The following is a 15,724-nucleotide window of genomic DNA, read 5'->3' on the forward strand; positions in this document are numbered from 1 at the left end:
CATTATTTAACAATATAATCCTGCTATGTCCAACTATTTCTGCATGAACTTGACATGGAATATAACCAAAAAATTGAAAAGCAAATCGAGCTTTTTATGGGCTTGCTATATCAAGCACTAATAGCATAATAGTACTATGATTTTTATATGTATAAAGTATCTTTTTCAAGAAAGTTGCTTTACTTATTTGTGATAAGCACAAACAATATCAACTGGTGTAATAGTAATAGATAGCAAGACACCTCAGAAAAAGGCAAAATTGCTTGCTTGTGCACACATGAACATTGAAAAAAAAAAAAGAAAAAAAAAAAGAAAAAGAGTGTAAAGCAGTGAAGAAGCAAACCCCTCTTTAGCCAATATGCAGCAATTGTTTCCATCGGATTGCAGGTGGCTACTTATTAATTAGACAAAAAATTTGAACATACATTTTACGTACCATCAGTGGCGGAGCTAGGATTTTAGTTTAGAGGGGGCAAAATTAAAAGACGATATTAAAAGTAAAATTTATCTAAAAAATATTAATTAACAATAATAACAAAATAAATAAACAATTGTAAGCAAATATGAATATATTTTATATTATTAAAATAAATAAACAAAAACAACCAATTCATAGCAACTAAAAAATTTACAAATTGATGGAGTAAAAATATGATTAGTGTTACTTAAAAAATATAATGAATAAATGTTTGAAATTATTTTTGTGATTGGTGACATGCAAATTTGTAAGACATAAGTAGTAAAATTTGTAATATCTCTAGCATCATTCAAAGATAAAATGTTATGAAAAGTATCATAAATAGTAAAAATTTATAAATAATGATATAAAAAAAATAGTAAAATAGAAGCAAGTTGCAAGTAGACAAGACAAAAGCAATGATTTGGTCACTTTCAACAAGTAGAAGTTATTTTTATTTTTATTTTTTTTCCTCTATGTGACTATTACTACCAAAAAAAAAAAATGTGTGAGTCAGGGGGGCAGGTGTCCCCCTCTGGCTCCGCCAGTGCGTACCATACACTTTATCATAACTTAAACACACAAATAATAATTAAATTACTTTAATTAAGCACTAATAGTAGACCCATATATAAATAGTGTAATTCAATCACAAGTTAAATAATGTCTTCAATACACATTTTTAATTGTTTTTTCGCTTTTGTGCACGGATGCGTGTAATTAACACTGCCAAGATGTTAAATATGGTTATTGGAAAAAATGGTTTGGGTACTACACTACTACTATCAACCATAGCGCATAACAATGTGTCATGGACGTAACTAATTTCCGTATATATAAAAAATACTTCCATGTCAAAGACTCAAAAGGGTCAGAGTCTAAAGTAGATTACCCTCTGTCACCATGTCACGTGCAACGTTGAAGGGGATTTGCATAGGGGCACATCTTTGTCTGACATTTTATGCGGTGATGCATGCATTACACAGTGGATGCACGTTTATACTGTAATTATCATTTCCTACTTGACATGGCCCCATGTCCATACATATTAGAATTGTTCATCATTCCCAATAGACTCTGATTTTAATTGTACACCAATCTTTTACCAGTTGAGGTTGAGGGGGGATGAACGAATGCATAGCTGGCTAGAGCCTCAGATGTTGGAACAGCCTGCCAACCCCAGAGATGGGAAGCTTCAAATCTGTAGGCATATATGCTCTCTGTGGAGTACAAATCTTCTTCACATGGTTTTATGTGCATCGGCTTTACTCATATTTCCTACTTTTTTTTGGTAGAAGCAGAATTGCCTTACAAATTAAGGAATAAGATAAATTGCTAATTGTTTCCAAAATTTTAATTTATTTAAAATATAAAATTCATACTAACCATTATTCTAAGTTCTAACAAAAAAAAAAAAAAGTTATAGAATACTGTAGTGCAAAAGCAAGATATTTAATTTATTAAATTTCATATTCAGTATCGTATTATTAGGATTAGTGCCCTTAAATCCTATTGTATGATGCTATGTATGTTATTATGTATGACATTATATAGACTTAATGTTGTGATTAATAAAATTGTTTTATTATTATCTAAAATAATGGTAACATGAATTTTGGGACATTATCATATAGTCCATGAGATGCATAGTATGTGATTTATGTGAAAAGTCACCGAAAATATAAATCATAAGTTCTTTGTAAACTCAGAATTGTAGTTTGTAGTCGGTGATGAAATTGGGCATTTTATCTGCGAAGACTATAACATATCAACTAAGATGATTTGTCTTGATCATGAAAATAGAGATTTCTAATTGTTATGTTGATATATTTTAAGAGTTAAGACATATTGAACTGAACCGCTGTGAGTTTTATTATTCTCCTAACGACTGTCAAATGAATAATAAATTCATGACTTATATTTGCATGAACTCTTTAATCTTGAGAGAATAATAGACATGATTATGAAGTGTAGGTTACTTTGATATATCAGGAGTGAGATCTAAAGTTATGGTCAAAACCTCAGTATGTGGTCAAAACCCCAGTATGTTGGGCAACCACATTTAGTGTTGATGGAACATATATTCTCAAAATGGAATTCATAATCTCTTAACGGAGATACAAAATATTCCCTTGAGATAAGTTTAATGAGTTTGGTTATTCAGAGAGTTAGGCCTAACTACTTTAGTAAGGAGTTACTAAAGTATATATTTATGGAATTGGATTTCATAAATATATGATAAATACCTTAAAGAATTAAACCGGGTACTCAAGAAATTAAGATGTAGTAATTTACAAAGTGGCAGTTTACTTTCATGATTTGTATTATTATGAATATTTTATGAAGGGGTTACATGTACAATAAAGTCTTGGGATATAATTTATAAATAAGACCTAGAGTGCAACTATATTTATATAGTGGTATTAAATATAGTTAATGGTAACTCTGGACTTGTCAAGAGTTGATAGAAAAGCCTAAAGCCCATTGTAGCTAGTGTCTTATTGGTCCCTTTTAGTCCCACTCCAAGCCACACACTTAAACCCAATTGGAAAGGCCCAAAAGGCCAGCCCAATTAGATAATCAATTAGATACAAAGGGAGAAACATACTGAATTTTTCTGTAAGGGAATCGTAAGAACACTATTGTGAAGTAGTGTAAGAAGTGTTAGACACTTTGACATTTCTTCCTTAGAAAACTGATTGAGAGACCATACTTTTTGGGCATTAGTAGAATTGGAGTGAAGATTAAAAGTGTTCCCAAGTGCTTCTGATCTTCGGTTTTGAAATTCATCGCTCCAAAGTATACTCTCTTGTTCTTAAATTTTGAAACTTATGTGGTGCATGTTAACATTTATGAATGAAGTAGATTCGTTATTTTTTCGCTGCGTATATTTTGTATACGATACAAACATGTTATTTTCCATCACGTACTACATATGCATGATTGTAGTTATGCATTAATTAACTAATGCATATGCGGGCGTGCCATTCTAATTGCATCAACATTTTTTTGTTTGTTGAGATAGTTACAATATGCTGCTAATCTCGTATTTCAACTCTTTTTCTTTAAACCTTCAAATACTTTGTGTATAGGAATTAATGTATCAATTAAGCTACAATACTCTTGATTATTACATCAACATACTTAATGCATGTGTTTGATTCAACATATAAAGTGAGTCATTAGCAAATATGACAAAATTATTATCATATTTAACTTTATTTTTGCTCATGTCAATATATAAAATAATTATGAGTTTTATAGTTCAACTAGTATCTCTTAATATTTTCAATAGAAACGTTCATAATTTAAATTTCTATGCGTTGTAACATATTATCATACACATAAAAATTTGACCACATTAAAATTTTAACATGATGAAGTTAAAAAAAAAAAAGTACTTAAAAACTGTGAATGTATAATGTCATATTAATAGATTGCTTCATCATTTAAGATTTGAATCATTTTCAAGGTTTTAGTAAAAAATTGAACTTAGAACATGCTTTTTTTTAAATACAATAAGTTTAAGACACAACAAAGTTAACAACATTTTTAACAACAATTCAGAAGATAGATTGTAATTTTTTTTGAGTAAATAGTAATACTTTATTAGAACATATAAACACGAAAGTAATATATATAGTTTTTTAAACAGACTTATAATACGTTACATAACTAGAGTACCACTACAAAAGGGTAATCTTTATAGCAGTAGCTTGGAGATAGATTGTGATTGATATATAATAAATATAAGAGGAAAGATTTTTCCACAATATTTTCATAATAAATTTTAGAGAGGTGCTACGTCCACAACATTTTTATAACAAATCATAGGTGGTTAGTTGTTATTGGTTCAAATTTGAACCTAATACTAAGATTACTTTTTTTGCCTCAACAATAATAACTAATAACAACTTGCAACTTAGAATTTGTTGTAAAAATATTGTGAAAAATGTTGTGGACATATCATTTCTCTAAATTTTAAGTAGCAAGTTATTATTGGTTTTAGTATGTGCTTACTATTGAAATTACTTTTATATCCACCGATAACAATTAATAACAACTTAACACTTAAAATTTTTTGTGAAAATATTGTAGACATAATATTTTTTTATTGTCCTACAAATAATGTTAATAATAGTTCTAATAAGTTAGTAAAAACTAATGCATGTGATGAGGTTTTTTTTTTTAGTGGTCTTATTTTGTAGAAAAAAACTGTATTTAATTATTTTTTATATATATAATTTTTATTTTAAAAATATAATTTATAAGTGAATAAATCAATTTAAAAATTAATAGGAAAGTGGTCCTATTTTTTAGGCAATATTTTAGTGGGAGTTATAGTTGTATTTTTACCGGATTATTCTTTAATTTTGTCTCTACTCAAATATAGGACTGTAGGAGCATTTTTGAACTAAAAAAAAATGAGGAATCCAAATAGGTGAAACCCCTTAAATAGTAATATAGATGATACTACACTAATGGATATTGCTTGTGTTCCGAGTTCTTTTTTTTTTTTTTTGCCCTTACACACTACAATTTGAACACATATCTAGATAGTATTGCAAAAAGACTAGAAGAGAAATTATAAAATCTTTTGGTAGACCATATCACTTGTCCACCACTCTACTAAAAACTCCCACTTGTTTAAAATTGCTAAGTAGATAATTAGTTTCTGTTTTAAAAAAATTTATATTTTAACAATTTTAAACATATAAAAATCATTTAGTAGAATGGTAAAACACGTCACTTCCCTCCCATAAATACCTTATAATTTCTCGAAGGTTTACTGCCCCACACTAATTACATCAATAAATTGTGGAATTAACCGTCTCAACATTATCACGTTACATGCACATATGCAGAGAGATATCGTATGATTAAATGCAAGTTGGTGCGTCTGCGCCGTCCAAAGTCAGCAGGAACGGCGTGGATAATTATGCTACTGACCAGTGTACTCTACTGCTCTGTCTCTCTCGTCCCCTTCGCAGCATTTCGGCTGCGTGCGTCATTTACAAATTCACCCCCCCACTGGTTCCCTCTTACCTCTAGGTTAAAAGTTAATAGGTTAATCCAATAATAATCCGCAAACTGTCAAAACCGAAACATAAACCCTTCAAATTAGTGACACGTAACAACAATTTATACAATTACTCTCTTTGTGAGAATTGTTGTTGTCTTTAAAAACTCAAAAACGGAGGGATAGGCCTCAAAAAGCGGGAACAAACTCCCCCACCACCATTCCCACAATTTACTATCCTCACCCATTAATTACCACCATTTAATTTGTCTCTTTCTCTCAATTCTCAATCTCTCGCTGCACTACTACTTTTCTTTCTCACACTACTTTTCTTTATATATGATATTGATGGCACCGCTTTTCGCTTTCATTACCACTTTCCTTTCCTAGGATCCATTTCTTTCGCTCCCTATAAATACTACAAAAATCTCATTCACACACAAACAGAGAGAGAAAGAAAGGACGTGGTTATTCCTTATTGTCAAAATTCCGTTAGATCTGCTATTGTTGTCCGAAAATATATTTAAGAACCAGTAAAAACAAACTTCAAGTTTTTCTCCAGTATTTTTTTTTTATTTTTTTTATATCAAATTCTTGTACGTAATTTGTTTCAAAGTGATTGATAATTTATGTAGCGGTTAATCAAACAAAATTCAACCTATTGTAGATCCTTTTTCCTTGTTCCATTTCCTAGTGAAAGTACTTTTTCTCTCTCTGTGTGTTTTCCATTTCACTGTAAAGCGGTTAATAGATCCTTTTTTCTTTATTCATTGTTCTATTTCCTAGTGAAAAAAAAAAAAAAAAAAATACTTGTCTCTGTTTTTACGTTTTCCATCTCTACGTGTTTTTCTATTTCACTGTAAAGCGGTAATCAAAAGCAGAAACTCTCAGTATTTTTTATTTTATTTTTTAGAGTCTGTTTGGTTACAAGTTTCTGGTTTTCCTGGAGAGAAAATTGCGGTGTGGAATTGAAAATGGAGCAGAAAAGCATACTGATATCGGCGTTGAGTGTAGGGGTGGGAGTGGGAGTGGGAGTGGGGCTGGGTTTGGCTTCGGGATCACAAACCGTTACCAACTGGACCGGAAACGGTTCTGCCTCTAACGCCGTTACTCTTGACCAGATGGAGAAGGAGTTGCTCAGGCAAATTGTTGACGGCAGAGAAAGCACCGTCACCTTCGACCAGTTTCCCTACTATCTCAGGTCACTTTACCATTTCTCCCTTCTTCTTTTGTCCCGTTCCACTTCCATATATATAATTTCTTTTTTTCTTCTCTAATTTTAATTTATGTTCTCAAAATAAAAATGATAAAATAAAACTTAATTTTTTTTTATAAAAAAAATGAATTAATTTATATTTATTTTAGCCGATGTGGGAACAGGGAAGACAATTAATTTATGCACGCTACTCAGAATTTATTTAATCTATTTAAACGACAAAATTACAAAATATAACGGAGCTGAAGGCTGACATTTAAGTTAATTTGATTTAAAAAATGTAATTAGAAAAAAGAATAAAAAGAAAATTTTACATTAATTGTGCATATATATAATTTGCGATCATTGATTTCGTTAATAAAAATAGAAATGATTCAATTGAGATTTACAGTTTAATATAAAACCACTAATAAACTCTAAATATGTAATTTATTTTTAACGCTAAGAAAATCTTTATAAAGATAAATAAATAATATAATAAACGTTAAGAAAATTATGCTGTATAAATAAATATAATAAAATATTGTGGATATTTTATCCTGCTTGTTTTGTTTGCACTCTCAGACCTCGAGAATGGAAGTTTGTTTTTCAGTGAAATTTAAATTATAGAGGATGGTTTTGTTTCTTTGAATATTCTAATTCTATACAATTTTTAAAAAAATATATATAATTGTTGATACGATATTGATATTGTTGGGCTTTCAGTGATTATAGATAAAATGATTTACTGGGCCTGTTTGGATTGTGTGGGTATGCTTGTAAACACCAAATTTTGTTCGCTTTTAATAAATCTGAAGGAGATTCTGATCCTTTCACGTGTATTGTTGTTTATTGATCTTCGAGTTGAATTTCTTGGTTTTCAATGCCTGCCTCTTATTCTAATATATTATTATTATTATATTATTATATGGGGGTAGTGTACCTTCCCGATATAGCAGTCTACTAGCTGCCAAATTTGTGTGGTGGCTATGAATTATTCTATTTTTAGAAACCATTAATATATTTCTGTTCCATATACGACACTTTAGTTAAAGAAAAGGGTCTGGTTCAATGAATGCCTAGGAAGTCAAGTTAACTTTTATTCTAAAGAAGAAGGGTTAATGGCTTAATTTGAATGGGAGAGCAATGTTAGGGATAAAAGTGGCAAATTATAGACTAAAATACATTGTTTTCAATAAAGATTTGATCCTTTTATGCGTCTGTTTGGCACAATTAATTTTGTCAATTAATTTTATTATTTAACTTATTTTTGTTATTATTTATAGTCTCATTACACTTTTTGATGAAATTTATGTGTTTCACTATATTTTTTTAGTTAACTTTTAACTTTATTTACAATAAAAAGTTTTCAGTTTCAACAAAATAAGCACATCTCAAATAGACCCTCCGTATCAAAATTTTTATTTTGACCCTTTATGTTTGGTTCTCTTTTCCCTAGTACTAGGGATTGTCTTCATTTTGTTTGTAGCATGATGGCTATACCGTGTGCATGAACAAAAATTGTTCTCAAGTCAATTTTTATAATGCTTTATTTACGTAGATTTTACCAGTTAAGTGGAATTAATGACAAATATTAGATGCATCAAAGTAATTTTCTTTGTTTTGATTTACATATTCAAAAATGGCCCCTAAATCGATCACTAAGTTCACTATAACCATATGGTCTTGTATGGTTATATTGAATGTCAATGTTACAAGTTTTAGTTAGTGCTTTAACTGAAGAAGCTTCACAGTGTTGTCTGTGCACTTACCGTTAAGACTATTGTCCTTTAACTGTATTACGCAATTTCTGATGTGCTTGTTTGGCTGGTTGCAATGACAGTGAGCAGACACGGGTATTGCTAACAAGTGCTGCCTATGTCCATTTGAAGCATGCTGATGTTTCCAAGTACACACGAAATCTTGCTCCTGCAAGTCGAGCTATTTTGCTCTCAGGACCTGCAGGTTGGTGGTTATCTGGGCTATAATGTATACCTGATCTGGCATGGATATAGCATGCGATTGCACTCAAATTTTTCAGACAAGTAATAATCACAATAATTTTTGTTTTGAAGAACTTTACCAACAAATGCTTGCCAAGGCTTTAGCCCATTTCTTTGAAGCGAAGTTACTACTGTTAGATGTAACTGACTTTTCACTGAAGGTGAGCATCTGATGTTTCGTGGTTTTCTATGAAATCCTCTTTTGGGTACTAATAATTTGAATGGTTGGGTTTGAACAGATTCAGAGCAAATACGGTAGTGCCAGAGATTCTGTAAGATTTTCCTAATCTATCATGAGCTATTCTTGTGTGGTGTTACTGGTGTATGGATTGTCTTGCTTACGTTCCCAATGCTGTCATGATACTGCGGCATTGAAGTGTCTGACAGCTTTTTTCTGATATGATGAGTTACCTATTGAACTTCCTTCTTTTTTATTTCCTTAAATTTGTGAATTTGTTTTGTAGTATTTCAAAAGGTCCAATTCAGCATCAACACTGGAGCGGTTGTCTGGCTTACTTGGATCATTTTCAATTCTTCAACAGAGGGAGGAACCCAAAGGTATAATGGAAAGATGGCTGTTTTTCATGTTAGTGAACCACATTGATTAGTGGTGACTGCTTATATCATTTGATTTACACATTATGTACTTCAAAGTTTGTTTTACAACCACTGTTGCAGAATCTGGTAAGTCTAGTTTCCAAGTTATAGGAATTTGTTTAGAGTATTTAGGTAGTATAACATGTATATTGATAGGGTCCGGTTAATGAGTCATCTATTTTTTGAAACATTTTATGGGTAATTGAAAAAGTTATAAATTTTTTCAATTTTCGATAAATTTTTTTTCAAAAATGATATACTATTGTGTGCCCCTATGACACACGTTAGTAAAATCCATATTGATATTATCATGCTTGACTAAATTAATATTTTGGTTTCATTTTTTATATGCACATAGCTATTATTCTCATCTGATGCTGTCTCTGACCAAGTTTAGTTTCAGGTGCAATACGGAGGCAAAGCAGTGGAGTGGATATTGGTTCAAGGTATTTTACTGTACATATTCATAATTGAAGACAAGGGAAAGTAGTAGTTTTCCTCTTTCCTCATTTCTATGTTGTCCTATAATCGCAGGCCAACAGAAGGCTCTTCACTTCCTTCTAAGCTTCGCAGGAATGCCTCTGCTTCTGCTAATATCAGTAGCCTCGTTTCGCAAAGCACTTCAACAAATCCAGGTTTTGCCACAATATATATTCCTGATCACTATGTTGTTCTACAAGAATGTACAGGGAATAATGTTGTGTCTCATTTATGATATATAATGTTGTGCTATTGATGCAGTGCATTAACACAAAAGTCATGCTTTGTGATGCATATGTTTACTCCTACAATTTTCAATGTTTAACAAGAAGTTCAAGTTCTTGTCATGCACATTATTGTCAGTATTGTGTTTCTTTAACAACTTTGTGCATCTATTCACCAAGGATCTATGAAGTTAAAGTTGACTGCAATCGTTTTCATGCATTGAAGCTTTAGGAACCTTTTTTGAGGGTGATTCAATTTGGTATGTTTGTGTTACATATGCTTTAGATGGCTTACATGCTATTGAAGTTTCAGCTAACTGATGAAAGGTTGACTCGCTGTATGGTCAATGATATGTTATGAGGGATCAGATGTTAATTAATATGGATTTAAGTGCATATTCCCTTTATGATGTCTTTTCCCAGTCAATCATGCTCATGTGTCAGATTAATTATGAATTTTTGCATTGATCAAATTCAAACGGTTAGGTGTTGAATATATTTGTTGAACGCTTTTAATTTATTTTTATGCTTTCTGCTGCATTTGATTTTTTTTTTTTTTTGGTGTCCTTTAATTTATTAGGTCCTCTCAAGCGCACAAGTAGCTGGTCCTTTGATGAGAGGCTTCTTATACAGTCTCTTTATAAGGTACTGTCTTTTTGTCATGAATTTCAGCGGCAATTCTTTTGTTACCTCCTAGTCCTACAGCTACCATGTATTTGCCCATGAAAATTTGGCTAGGCTTTTGTAGGTTTGCATTTCACTAATAACTTCATTAAGATATTGATAGGTGGGAATCCATGTTGAATTCTTTTGCAGGTTTTGTCTTATGTGTCAAAAACCTTTCCCATTGTGTTGTATCTTAGGGATGTTGATAAGCTCTTGTTTAGATCGCAAAGGATATATAACTTGTTCCAGAAAATGTTGAAGAAACTGTCTGGATCAGTGCTGGTTCTTGGTTCACGAGGTATAGATCCTGATAATGACTATAGAGATGTGGATGAGAGGCTTACTGCTATATTCCCTTATAATATCGAGATCAGGCCTCCAGAAGAGGAATCCCATCTTGTCAACTGGAAGTCTCAACTGGAGGAGGATATGAGGATGATCCAGGTTCAGGACAACAAAAACCATATCATGGAAGTACTTTCGTCAAATGATCTTGATTGTGATGATCTGGATTCAATCTGCATGGGTGACGCAATGGTTCTCAGTAACTACATTGAAGAGATTGTGGTGTCAGCAATTTCTTATCATTTAATGAATAACAGGGATCCTGAATACAGAAATGGAAAACTTGTTATATCATCTAATAGGTAAGATTAACATTTTTAGGAATCTCCCATCACTCACTATTCAGGTTCATTTACTTACAGTGTTTGTCGTGGAACAGTTTGTCCCATGGATTGAGTATATTCCAGGAAGGAAATTCCAGTGGCAAAGATACATTAAAGTTGGAAGCGCGAGCTGAAACATCTGTGGTCTGTTAGACTTATGTTTATACATTAAGTTGAAAACAACAGACGTGCTAAAGTACCAGTGTGAATTTTTTGTGCTACTTTTCTATTGATTGCAGAATGCAGGAGGGGAAGGGGCTGTTGGCATGAAGCCAGAAACAAAAGCTGAAAGCACAGGGGATAATAAAAGTGAAACAGAGACATCAGTTTCAACGCCAAAGGCAGATAGTGATAATTCAGTTCCAGCTTCAAAAGCTCAGGTAAGCCCTTTTTTTAAATATTTTTTTCCCCTTTTTGTAGAAAACCTAAAGGTCCTAAACACCTGCACTAGTGTACGCGTGATAAAGTATCTTTATTTGAACAATATTGCAAATCCCCAAATACTTGTAATAAAAACTAGGGAAATGTTAACCAGTTAACGTTTCCTTTTTTGTGTTTCAATTAAAAAGAGAAAATAAAATTGTCAAAAAAATTGCTAAAAGAGATAATAAAAAAAATTTCCAAAAACTGAAAAATTGTCAAAAGTTAAAGAAAGTACACACAAAATTACCCAAAATGTGTTGTTAATGGGCACCTTTCAGTGCCCGTTAACACAACCCTAAAAACTATAGGTATTTTGAGGTTAAGTCTCATGTTATCATAGTAACATTGCAAGTCTCCAATTTCTCTACTGTAATTTTTTCATTCTTTTTTATTATTATTTATTTTTAAATGTTTCTGAATTTCACTTTATAACAGGAACCTGACAATGAATTTGAGAAACGCATTAGACCAGAGGTTATTCCAGCAAATGAGATCAGTGTAACATTTGCTGATATTGGTGCTTTAGATGAGATCAAGGAGAACCTTCAGGAACTGGTAATGCTCCCTCTTCGAAGACCTGACCTCTTCAAGGGAGGCCTTCTGAAGCCCTGCAGGGGAATATTGCTATTTGGCCCCCCTGGCACTGGAAAGACAATGATGGCCAAGGCCATTGCCAAGGAGGCTGGAGCAAACTTCATAAATGTATCCATGTCTACCATCACTTCTAAATGGTTTGGTGAAGATGAGAAGAATGTTCGAGCTTTATTCACACTGGCAGCTAAGGTCTCTCCAACTATTATATTTGTGGATGAGGTTGATAGCATGCTTGGGCAGCGGACCAGAGTTGGGGAGCATGAAGCCATGCGGAAGATAAAAAATGAGTTCATGACTCACTGGGATGGGCTCTTGACAAAACCGGGTGAGCGCATCCTTGTTCTTGCTGCAACCAATAGGCCATTTGACCTTGATGAAGCGATTATTAGGCGCTTTGAAAGGAGGTATTTCTTTCTGTTCTGCCATTAGACTTGCTGCTTGACATTGGAATGTCTCCTTTTTTGCATTGCCATTCTAAATATTCTGTAGGAATGAAATTTGTCTTTTTCCATGTTTAATCTAATAGACTTCAGTGTTACAGCTCTGTGAGAATGCCATTACTCTGAAGATTGCAGTGTTAAATATAGTATTATGTTTGTAGCATTATGTTATTCTGTTGTTGGCATGAAAGCTAACTGTAAAATCTCCGTATCAGGTTTCCTAAAGAAACTCAAAGTAGTACTATTAGTCTCTTATTCATAGCTTCAACTTATAGTTTTGTATTCCCTACTGCAATCTCTTAGAAAATCATCTGCTTATGGTGATGCCTACTTTGATGAACAGAATTATGGTGGGGTTGCCATCCGTGGAGAACAGGGAAATGATCTTTAGAACACTCTTGTCAAAGGAAAAGGTAGAAGGACTAGACTTTAAGGAGCTAGCAACTATGACAGAAGGATATTCAGGAAGTGATCTCAAGGTTGGCATCTGATACATACTTTTGATTCTGTGATGTGTAATTGGGTTTGGGTGTTATTTGATTTGGTATAATTGTTTAAATACAGAACCTCTGCACTACAGCAGCGTATCGACCAGTTAGAGAGCTTATACAGCAAGAGAGACAAAAAGATTTAGTACGTGTATTATCTATTTTAAGCTGTCACCTGAATACTTCATGGAGCAACTCTAATTTATGTTCTACTTGTAAAAAATTTCTTTGCAGGAGAGAAAGCAGAGAGCTACAGAAGGGAAAGAAGTCCAATCTGTAGTAGGGCAGAATTTAGGAGGTGCTTCCGACACAAAAGAAGGTCAGGAGGAAAGAGTAATTATCCTCAGGCCATTGAATATGGAAGACTTCAGGCTGGCAAAGAGTCAGGTAAATAGCTCTCTTTTTCTCTCTAACATCTGGGTTACTTTGAGGTGTCATTGGTTTTGGAATTTTTGGGATATATAGTGGTCCTGGACTAACAAGGAACAGGATTTAGTTTCGTTAAATATATATATATATATATATATATATATATCCTAGCAACTGAAGTTTTTGTATTATACAAATGCTTGGTCCTTTCCATTCACTATTTGGAATGTAGGTTGCTGCAAGCTTTGCATCTGAGGGATCTATAATGAGTGAGTTAAAGCAGTGGAACGAATTGTATGGAGAAGGGGGTTCAAGGAAGAAGCAGCAGTTAACTTACTTCTTATAATGGAGCTGGTCAGAAGATTGTTGTAAGAATAATACCACGCACATGAATATTTATGAAATGCTGATGGATAAGCCTCAACCTTAGACCACAATGTTCTTCTTCTCCTTGGTAACAAGGAGATAACAATCAACAAAAAGATTGGGAAGAAAACAAATTGGAAGAGAAGTTTATCCACTTGACTAGGCCTTTATCTCTAGTAATTGAAAATATGGAACCATCCCATCATGTAATATTATTACCTTAGTTTTACTTAGGATATGTGTGTATAATGCTTCAGATTGAGTTTGTTTACGTTTTGCTGCTTGATTCTAAAGAATAAGAACAAAAGCCACTTCTAATAATTCTTGTGGCTTTGCCCCCAAACAAAAACTATTCTTTGTTGTTTAAGCAGTATTGTTAGGAAATACTTACGCTTTAGAGAATCTTTATGAAATTGTTTGAGCATTATTTAGCATCTTTAGACAAACTTGGAAAAATCCCATGTCACCTGCTTAAATTCCCATATGTTAAAGCATTAATATTGTTTGTACAATACACTTTGTAACATCCAACTAATACGAGAAAAATTCTCTTACATTATCAAAAAAAAACTTTAATAATTAATGATAGAGGATCACATATAGCAAAAAAACAGACCTACTTCTATTTGGTTTATTTCTGGAATATTGTATGGAAAAATAGCAAAAGTTAGTTCCGAAGGGAACTTTTGTCTTAAAATGGCCTACAAATGCTGCTTCGCAGACTTCGCATCTTTTTGAACTGGTAGCTTCTTTCACCAGGAGCGGAGCAACATATCATTGGCCCCCCTCCCCCAAAAAAAAAATTAAAATTTCTACTATAGCATACATGGCAAAATGATATGAGCAGTAGGCACACTCAAAAATTATAACCACATCCCCATTTGTTCCTCAAAGTTGTACTAGTCTAACAACTTAAAAAAACTTGTCCTCAAATAAATTAATACTTGGCCTCTTCAATTGTCCAAACATTTGTAATTAATCTAATGGTCAATAATATTCTCCAAATAGCATGCATGCCAACCCATTAACTATTTCAAAACATAACTTTACTTTTTTCCCCCTTCATTCTCATGTTAAAGGAAATTACAGCAGGTGCTTTTCCTTGTTTTCCTCTATAGTTAAGGAAACTACACCAATACAAACTTTGATGTTAAGTTATCAACTTATCTCATCCCAATATTCTCAACACAGTCAACAAAACCATCAAAGTTTGTAGTGGTGTTTAAATTTTTAAGAATATGCTTTGTTTATTAAGGATGTTTTTTTTTTTTTTTTTCTAATAGTTATATGATGGTATATTATTATATTAGACTAGCATGTAACTCCATGCAAACGCATGAATGCATTTAAAATTAAACAAAAATTTTATTATAAAAATATAAATAATTAGTCAAATTATTATTATTATTTTAAATGTAACACATGCATTCATACATACGTATAGATACATTTAAAATTACACATAATTTTTATCATAAAATATAAATAATTAGTCAATTTATTTTTTTAAAGTAAATATAATTAGTCACATATTAAAATTCTTATCTAAATTTAATACTACTTATGATCATTTTTTTTTCTAATTTTTAATAAGATAGAACGTGTAGTGATTTTTATTTTTTGAGAAACATTTGATGATTTTTATTGAGTATAGGTAATTGTTTTTTTTTTAAATTTTATAATTCATTAATATTAGGTTCTTAGTATTTTGCACTCATTAACTCACTTGAAACA

General features: G+C 32.1%; 1 protein-coding gene across 1 annotated transcript; it reads left to right on the top strand.

Annotated features, from left to right (window-relative positions):
* Nucleotides 1–6,041: 6,041 nt before the first annotated feature.
* On the top strand, nt 6,042–14,426 carry LOC142616824 (uncharacterized). The gene is made up of 16 exons (XM_075789593.1): nt 6,042–6,678; nt 8,516–8,637; nt 8,748–8,836; nt 8,915–8,947; nt 9,140–9,233; nt 9,676–9,718; nt 9,807–9,907; nt 10,557–10,621; nt 10,793–11,289; nt 11,367–11,454; nt 11,550–11,690; nt 12,169–12,731; nt 13,111–13,246; nt 13,332–13,400; nt 13,490–13,642; nt 13,857–14,426. The coding sequence occupies exons 1-16, from the start codon at nt 6,452–6,454 to the stop codon at nt 13,968–13,970; spliced, it is 2,535 nt and encodes an 844-aa protein (XP_075645708.1). The 5' UTR covers nt 6,042–6,451; the 3' UTR covers nt 13,971–14,426.
* The last annotated feature ends 1,298 nt before the right edge of the window (nt 14,427–15,724 follow it).

This window comes from Castanea sativa, chromosome 1 (genome assembly GCF_040712315.1).
Source record: "Castanea sativa cultivar Marrone di Chiusa Pesio chromosome 1, ASM4071231v1".
NCBI lineage: Eukaryota > Viridiplantae > Streptophyta > Magnoliopsida > Fagales > Fagaceae > Castanea > Castanea sativa.

Coding starts and splice junctions, on each gene's coding strand:
- LOC142616824 (XM_075789593.1), top strand. CDS start 6,452: ATGGAGCAGAAAAGCATACTGATATCGGCGTTGAGTGTAGGGGTGGGA. Junction 6,679..8,515: donor CAGTTTCCCTACTATCTCAG/GTCACTTTACCA, acceptor TTGCAATGACAG/TGAGCAGACACGGGTATTGC. Junction 11,691..12,168: donor TTCCAGCTTCAAAAGCTCAG/GTAAGCCCTTTT, acceptor ACTTTATAACAG/GAACCTGACAATGAATTTGA.